The sequence below is a fragment of the Bombina bombina genome, chromosome 5 (genome assembly GCF_027579735.1).
Source record: "Bombina bombina isolate aBomBom1 chromosome 5, aBomBom1.pri, whole genome shotgun sequence".
NCBI classification, from domain to species: Eukaryota; Metazoa; Chordata; class Amphibia; order Anura; family Bombinatoridae; genus Bombina; species Bombina bombina.
In genome coordinates, this window is record NC_069503.1 from 1,022,810,675 (window position 1) to 1,022,819,286 (window position 8,612).

At 33.9% G+C, this 8,612-nt stretch overlaps 1 protein-coding gene across 1 annotated transcript; it reads right to left on the reverse strand.

Annotated features, from left to right (window-relative positions):
* Nucleotides 1-475: 475 nt before the first annotated feature.
* ABRA (actin binding Rho activating protein) lies at nucleotides 476-8,141 on the reverse strand. The gene is made up of 2 exons (XM_053715281.1): nucleotides 7,380-8,141; nucleotides 476-3,205 (listed from the first exon to the last, which is right to left on the reverse strand). Exons 1-2 carry the CDS (start codon nucleotides 8,054-8,056, stop codon nucleotides 2,725-2,727), a joined length of 1,158 nt encoding a protein of 385 aa, XP_053571256.1. The 5' UTR covers nucleotides 8,057-8,141; the 3' UTR covers nucleotides 476-2,724.
* Between the last annotated feature and the right edge of the window lie 471 nt (nucleotides 8,142-8,612).

Below are 8,612 nucleotides of genomic sequence, written 5' to 3' on the forward strand. Positions count from 1 at the left end.
CTCAAATGGAAGGTGGGGGACTAACATCCACCAGCTCTGTGATGTCATCATGGAGGAGTGGAAGAGGACTCCAGTGGCAACCTGTGAAGCTCTGGTGAACTCCATGCCCAAGAGGGTTAAGGCAGTGCTGGAAAATTCAGCCACTTCTGTGCGGCAGTTTTTTCAACTAACGTGTCACAGCCTCACTGTCTAATCACAGCGAGATTAGCTGCACCATACATGCAGAGCGCCCCCACGCTAGGTAAACCTGTTGGATGCTTTACCTAGCGTTGGAGCATGCTACAGGTAGGTATAGTATTCACTCCAAAATTAGGTATTTATTAAAACTTTTTCAAATAAAAGGCTATCCTGATGTTACATAATTCTGCACATATTTTGGACTTACATAACATGTTGCTCAGCGTTTAAGGTCCCTTTAATACAAGATATTCTCAAAAAAGTGCAGCCTTTATTACCATTAAAAAAAAAGAATCTATTGTTCAACCCCATAAAGATTTATTGCAGAGTGAGCTTAATTACAAAAGTAGCATCCAAATCTGTTTAAGAACTGCATATAGGTAAGACTGAAGCTAGAAAAAACCTACAGAAACCGTTTTTTAATGATTTTTACAGAGGCATAAATAAAACATGAGACAAAAAAAAGTAGAAATGTTCATTTATCTGTTTCTCTATCTACTAAAAATTAGATAAGTACAAAAAATAATTACATTTAAAGAGACATGAAATCCCAAATTTTTCTTCCATGATTTAGATAGAGCAAGTGATTTTAAACAACTTTCTGATTTACTTCTATTATATAATTTATTTTGTTCTCTTGCTATCCTTTGTTGGTGGCTGCCCATATATGCTTCATGTTATTGACTCACCAAGTGTGTTAACTAGCTCCCAGTAGTGCATTTCTGCTTCTTCAACAAAGGATACCAAGAGAATGAAGCAAATTAAATAATATATGTAAATTGGAATGTTGTTTGAAATTGTATTTTTTATCAGAATTATGAAATAAGTTTTGGGGGTTTTATGTCCCTTTAATGAATATAATGAAACAAAGTAAAGTATCTAACTGTGAAAAAAAATAAAAATTGCTACGGCAACTATTGTTGAAAAATTAAGACATATACAGCAAAATATTTAGTAACAATAAGCACCTTTAATCCCTTAATTAACAAATACTTATATTAGGTGAAGCAATCTCAGATCTAAATTTCAATTTGTAAAAAGATGCAATGTAGTCGTCAAAATAGTATCCTCAAAAGAAAAGACACAGTTCATAGCGTAACTGCACAAATAATCAAATCTTTAGTGGTGACTGTATAATACTCACATACTACAGAGCTTAAATCCAGCTCTGAGATTTTAGCGTGTTTAAATAAACCAATGGCAAAACAAGATCATATTCTGATTTAATCTTCTTCTATTAAAATAATGTAAACAACAATACAATGTATACACTTTTAAAACAATTTTAAATCTGTTACAAGGATATATAAAGTCACTATGGGTTAAGCACCAATGAGGGAGATGTGAGCATTATACTGTCACCACTGAAGATTCAATTATTTGTGCAGTGTTATGCTATGAACTGTGTCTTTTCTTTTGAGGATACTATTTTGAAGACTACGTTAGAACTTTTTACAAATTGAAATTTAGATCTGAGATTGTTTCGAATAAAACAGTTGTACCTCGGAGATATTGCGGGTTTGGTTCCAGACCAAAGCAATAAAACAAATATAGCAAAAAAGTCACACAATTTTTTTGTTTCCCAGTGCATATAAAAGTTATATTTACACTATGAAACTATGTTCAAACCTTAATTAAAAAAAAATACTTTATTGCTAAAAAAAAAATGCTAACCATCATCTGAGCCTTCAGTGAGTTATAATCTTTTTTTTGGTGGTGTGTATATGTAGGTGTATTCATGTGTATTTATAGGTTTACATGTTTGAAAAATGGCGCAGATAGACTTTTGTTGTTTAATGCGCCAAAAGACTTGCTTGACACAGGGTTGTCACAACCCTTCAATTTGTAAAAAGAGCAATATCTATGAAGTGCAATAAAACAATGTATGTCTGTATAAGTATTATTTTTTTTAATTAAGGGATTAAAGGGTGTTTATAGTTCACGTTTTGTGTTTTTATTAGCAAGAACTATGTGTCTGTTCAATTAAAGGGACATGTTAATGCAATATTAAAACGTTCTAATTCATAAAGAATTGTATTATTACACAATTGCCCAATTTTTAAGCTCATCAAAATTGTTAAACACACAGATATATTACTATTTAGAAGCCAAGGTGAATTGACGCGCTTGAGCAAGAGCAAGCCAATGATTGGTGGCCACATGATTATACCTTTCCTCATTGGTTGCTCAAGTGTGTTCTGCATTGCGGCTCCTGAACTGAAGTTTAACTATTTGTTCTTTACATGGCTTAAAGGCATTGCAGGTTTATACATATTTTTAAAGAGACATTTGTGTAATAAAATGCTCTACTGAAGTATAGCATTATTTTATTGTGTTAACATGTCTGTTTGAGACTGCTGCTTACACATTCATTGTATTATTTTTTGGTCAACTATATATTCTGTGAAGCAAATATTTGATTAACAGATTAAAAAAGAGGTAATACAATTTTAAAACATTTGTCTCTGCTGGCTTCTTTTCCCTTTTGCTCAATGTATAATAAATAATACAAAAATACTTTACTACAAAACAATTCCAAGAAGTTTGTTACAACAATGTTATTATGACATAATCATCTCTCCCTTGCCACAGCATTTCACCAGGAAAGTCCACCATGCCATGTTTTCTAGCCCGCAATAAAATTCCAACTACTTTATCAGATATACGCACATATCTATCAAATAGTTCCCCAAATGTAACTCTCACTTTTCCATCTTTTCCAGGCTGAGCCAAGGTTCCAATGATAAAACACAAATCCCTCATCTCACGATGTATATGTGCTTCGGCCCTCATAGCTCTTTCAGCAGTTTTTGTTCCTTCTTTTGGGTGGCCATAACCCTCATCACCTTTCTGTAGTCTAGTTGACATTGCAAATTCCTGGTCAAATTCATCACTAAAAGGATTTAGTTTTTGACTCAGGATATGTTGATCCGACCACTTTTCCCATTTGCCTTTTATATTGTTTACAGGACTGTATCTCTTGTAAGCTTTGTTTATGTTATTAAGATTTGCAGCAGCTTTATTACTCCTGAGAAAAAGAAATACATAATTTAGTTCCAGTTGTGACCACGAGGTGGCATATATTACAACTTCTTACATATGTCTTAGATTGACAGACAGTATTATTGTCAGAATAATTCCTGACATTTTGCAGTTGGTGATATTTATTAAGCGTTAATGTGCAATAGGGATTATTAAACTAAATATTTTAAGTCATAATGAATTTTCTTTTTAGGTACTTGAAACCCTTATTAAGTATCAACCTTGAGGCAAATTTTAAATGTTAGTAATTATGTTTTTGTTCAGAAATGACATCCATACATTTTAGTAGAGCTGCAGAAAGATAATTGATAGAAATAACATGATTTGTTTTGTGTTTGCATGTTTATTTTGGAATATGACACAGTTAATTAAGGAGGTAAAATTCTGAAACAGACCGGATATTGCAGAGGTACTTTAATTTTCAAATGACTGGCCACGAAGTTTTATTTTAAGGTAATTGTATTTTAAAATTCTGTTATTTAAAAAAAAAAAGTATTCTATGTAAGATGGGAAGATAATTTAGCAAGGTAAGTGTGTATATGCACAGACTCAGGAAGTTGGATTAGAAACAAATTTGCCAATAATGTGTGTTGCAATCGGGGAGATAAGTAGAGTAGTATCGGAAATTAGCTGCTGAATTGGACAAGTTTAGGAGAAGAAACCATCTAGTCCTCTTATTTACATAAATTGCACAAGTGTTTCTTTATGGGACATTAAACAAAAATGCAGGATAATTTTCACTGTTTTCCCTGTCCCCAGAACAGAATGACCCTTGTTAACCAATCACAAACTAATACACATATATAGCATTAACTCTGTTTGCACATGTGCAGTTAAAGGGACACTGAACCCAATTTTTTTTATTTTGTGATTCAATTTTAAGTAACTTTCTAATTTACTCCTAGTATCAATTTTTCTTTGTTCTCTTGCTATCTTTATTTGAAAAAGAACACATCTAAGCTAAGGAGCCAGCCAATTTTTGGTCCAGTACAGTGGACAGCACTTGTTTATTGGTGGGTGAATTTACCCACCAATCAGCATGAACAACCCAGGTTGTTCACCAAAAATGGGCCGGCATCTAAACATACATTCTTGCTTTTCAAATAAAGAGAGCAAGAGAATTATGAAAATGTGATAATAGGAGTAAATTAGAAAGTTGCTTAAAATTGCATGCTCTATCTGAATCACGAAAGAAAAACAAATTGGGTTCAGTGTCCTTAAAGGGACACTGAACCCAATTTTTTTTGTTTGTGATTCAGATAGAGCATGCAATTTTAAGTAACTTTCTAATTTACTCCTATTATCAATTTTTCTTTGTTCTCTTGCTACCTTTATTTGAAAAAGAAGGTATCTAAGCTTTTTTTGTGGTTCAGATGTGGACAGCACTTTTTTATTGGTGGATGAATTTATCCACCAATCAGCAAAAACAACCCAGGTTGTTCACCAAAAATGGGCCAGTATCTAAACTTACATTCTTGCATTTCAAATTAAGATACCAAGAAAATGAAGAAAAAATGATAATAGGAATAAATTAGAAAGTTGCTTAAAATTGCATTCTCTATCTGAATCACAAAAGAAAAAAATTGGGTTCAGTGTCCCTTTAAGGAAAGAGACTGGGGTAGCCTACTCTCTTCTCTTGCCTTAAGGTGGTTTGGCTCTGATTTATATAGATTGGGATCTTAGTCACACAATATAGCCATATTTTGCTTAGCCAGTCACCAACTTACAAGGTGTCCCAATGTTGACTGGTCCTAACACTGCAATACTTTGCCTTTTTGGGCTGAATCATTCCTGCTTTTTTTCTGTATAATAGAATGAGACTCCCTGGCTTTATATACAGACTCACTTTATATACAAATCCAATACACTGTCATGAGTACAACAGATGGGGGTTTCCCTTGTGTGGCTGGGTTGGTAATGCTAAAATTACAAACTGCAACCAATCAGAGAATGTCGCCATTCTGGTAGCAAAATTTGCAATGTTTTGCAGTCTTTGGACAAATTCTTTAAACATTCTAAAATATCTTTATTGTATGTCCTTTGCTGTGGCTAATTATGGACAGACAAATGAGATCCCACACTAATCAAGCAGTTACTATGTAGCATGTTACAGGTTCATACTGCACCCTGCAATATGTAACTTAGACTTTCTGTGGACAGTGTAAAAGCTGACAATTTTCATAGTTAAACTAAAGGAAAAAGGGCAAAATAAATAATGAAAGTACATAGTTATTTACAATATATTACTAAATGGACTTTAAACACTAATTGTAATATATGGTAGTTAAAAAACCCTAAATAGTTTAATTATTTATTTTACTATTTTTCCTGTATTTAAATTGACAGTCTACACCCAAATTGTTATTGTTTAAAAAGATAGATAATGCCTTTACTACCCATTCCCCAGCTTTGCACAACCAACATTGTTGTATTAATATACTTTATAACCTTTAAACCTCTAAATCTCTGCCTGTTTCTAAGCCACTACAGACATCCTCTTATCACATCCTTTTAATTTGCTTTTCACAACAGGATACTGCAAGTTCATGTGAGCCATATAGATAACATTGTGCTCTCTCCCATAGAGTTGTGCAGGACACAGCACCTATAGGCTAAAGTGCTAGTCAATAGATAATAAACAAATAGCCCTGAGATAAGAGGACAGTCTGCAGAGGCTTATGTACAAGGTAATCACAGAGGTAAATAGTATATTAATATAACAATGTTGGTTGTGCAAAACTGGGGAATGGTGAATAAAGGAATTATCTATCTTTTTAAACAATAAACATTTTGGAGTAGACTGTCCCTTTAACTCTGAAAATGATGGGCTTTCTGATTCCCTGATTTTCCATAAAGTTACTGGTACTATAACGTTATTCTTATCCTAGATTTTAAAGCCTGATCTTCTTATCTCATATCCCCTGCATAATCCAGTGGGTAACATTTATACAGAAGGGATAAAGTAACGATGGGAACTTTACTACATTGTATACAGCTATTGTTTACACAGTTACACTCTTCTATCAGTCCCTAATTACCCTCATCAGAAGAGATTAAATAGGGGAAGCAGGTTTCAACATGGTGGTACCCATTTGTTTTATAGAAACTAGGACATGACATATTTCTTCAATACTTAAACTAATATTATTTAAAAATATATCTATATATTATTCGTGGGATCAGTTTTGCTTTGAATACATCATTATACCTAGTTTAATGTCCCTTTAAATATTTCATGGGGAATTTGGTTGTGAGTTTAAAGGGACAAAGGTGAAACATTTTTGCAATATACTTCCATAAGTAAAAATGCTTCCAGTAAAAGTTATTACTGTTTATTCAGTGGCATACATGCATATCCTGTGAGGGCCAGTGTATTCAAATACCATGCCTTATCATAGATCTGGCAGTGGTGTGTATTGAGTCATATAAGTCACTGCTGACTCACTGAGAAGGTGTAGTGTTTGAATACTGGTGCACGTGCTCTCACAAATACACCCATGCACATTTTGATTTTTTGATCTTTCTATCACTTTAAAGGGACACTGAACCCAATTTTATTTCTGTCGTGATTCAGATAGAGCATGCAATTTTAAGCATCTTTCTAATTTACTCCTATTATCACTTTTTCTTTGTTCTCTTGCTATCTTTATTTGAAAAAGAAGGCATCTAAGTTTTTTATGGTTCAGGACTCTGGACAGCACTTTTGTATTGGTGGATGAATTTATCCACCAATCAGCAAGGACAACCCAGCTTGTTCACCAAAAATGGGCCGGCATCTAAACTTACATTCTTGCATTTCAAATAAAGATACCAAGAGAATGAGGAAAATTTGATAATAGGAGTAAATTAGAAAATTGCTTAAAATTTCATGCTCTATCTGAATCACGAAAGAAAAAATTTGGGTTCTATGTCCCTTTTAGCTAAAGCAAATAATGAATGCTGAATGTTTGGAGGACCCTGGGAAATTTAGGCCACTGTCACATTTGCAGGTGTCATTTATTTACATACTGTACATTAATGTGTATTTAAACATTTTTCCATTGCAATTCTGGCTACGTTTTGAATGTTAACCTATAACCTCTTAGCATAATATAATACATTATGAACACTTTAACAACTCATGAAAGAAAGAAGTCAGATATGAACATGTTTTAACTCACAGTGATGATGATGATCGTTTAATTCGTGCAGCATCATTATCTGACCCATCATCTTCTTTCTCTTTGTCCAAGTTTGGCTTTGCATCCCCCTCACCGTCTCCATATCCGCTGTCCTCTGTTTCCAGACTATCACTGCGGCACTCTGTAAGCGTTGGGGCATGCCCTGAAACGGAAATCAATTCTTCACCATCTTTCTCCATCTCTTTCCAACCTTTAGTGAGCTGAGATACAAGATTTGAACATTTTCTTCTCCTAGTTGGAGACACATTGCTATGCAATATTTTATCAATTGTCAACTCATTATTTAGAGAACTCTGTTCTTTCTCATATTTCTCAGTTATTGAACCAATGTCCCTTCCTTTTTCATGTATACTGCTTGAAACAGTTTTGGTCACAACTTTAGTTTTTATTTGGGAGTCACTGCAGTCTTGAAGACCACGAATACCTTCAGGCGCAACAGCAATCTTGGCTTTTGGTTCCCATTTTAGTTTTAACTTTTCTTCAATAATTTCATCTGAGGTTGGAGTCCAACCAGCAGGTTCTTGTTCTTGCTTGGTTGAATGTTCGGACGCCCACCGTTGCCAACCTTTAGTTAAGCTGGAAACCAAACTAGCTGTACGAATTTTTCTAGTAGCTCTTTGAGCGGGTTTAATAGTGTTTACCTCTTCAGATCCCATAACCTTGCTTTAATATCTTAAAAGCTTTAACTGATCTATGAACTGAAGCATGGATCTGTAGGTCTAGTAGCTGAATGAAGAGTTACTGTGTTTTAAATAGACTGGGAGTTTTATGGTATTGGAAAATATGTCAGGTATTTGTGCCCATGAAGCACTCCGTGTGACACAGTTACTTTTTAAAGACCAAAGGATTGCATTTCATCACAGTAGCAGATGGAAAATACAGATGGTAAACAGGAAAATCCTCCATGCATAGCAGTCATGCAATTCCCTGCATTGTTAGTTGGTGTTGAGTCATAGAAAAAAAGATGCTCTCTTTGGATATATCTAAAATCTTTGTCAGAATGTACAGTGTAAAAAAAACAAAGTTGTATCCCAATAGCTTAAAGGGACATGAAGGCCAAAATTTTCTTTCATGATTCAGAAAATTGAATTTTAAGCAACTTTCTAATTTACTTTTATTTTCAAATTTTCTTCTTTTTCCTGGTATCTTTTCAGCATGGTGCATATGTCTGCAACACTATATGGCAGTAGTTTTGCAATAATGTTCCCTATT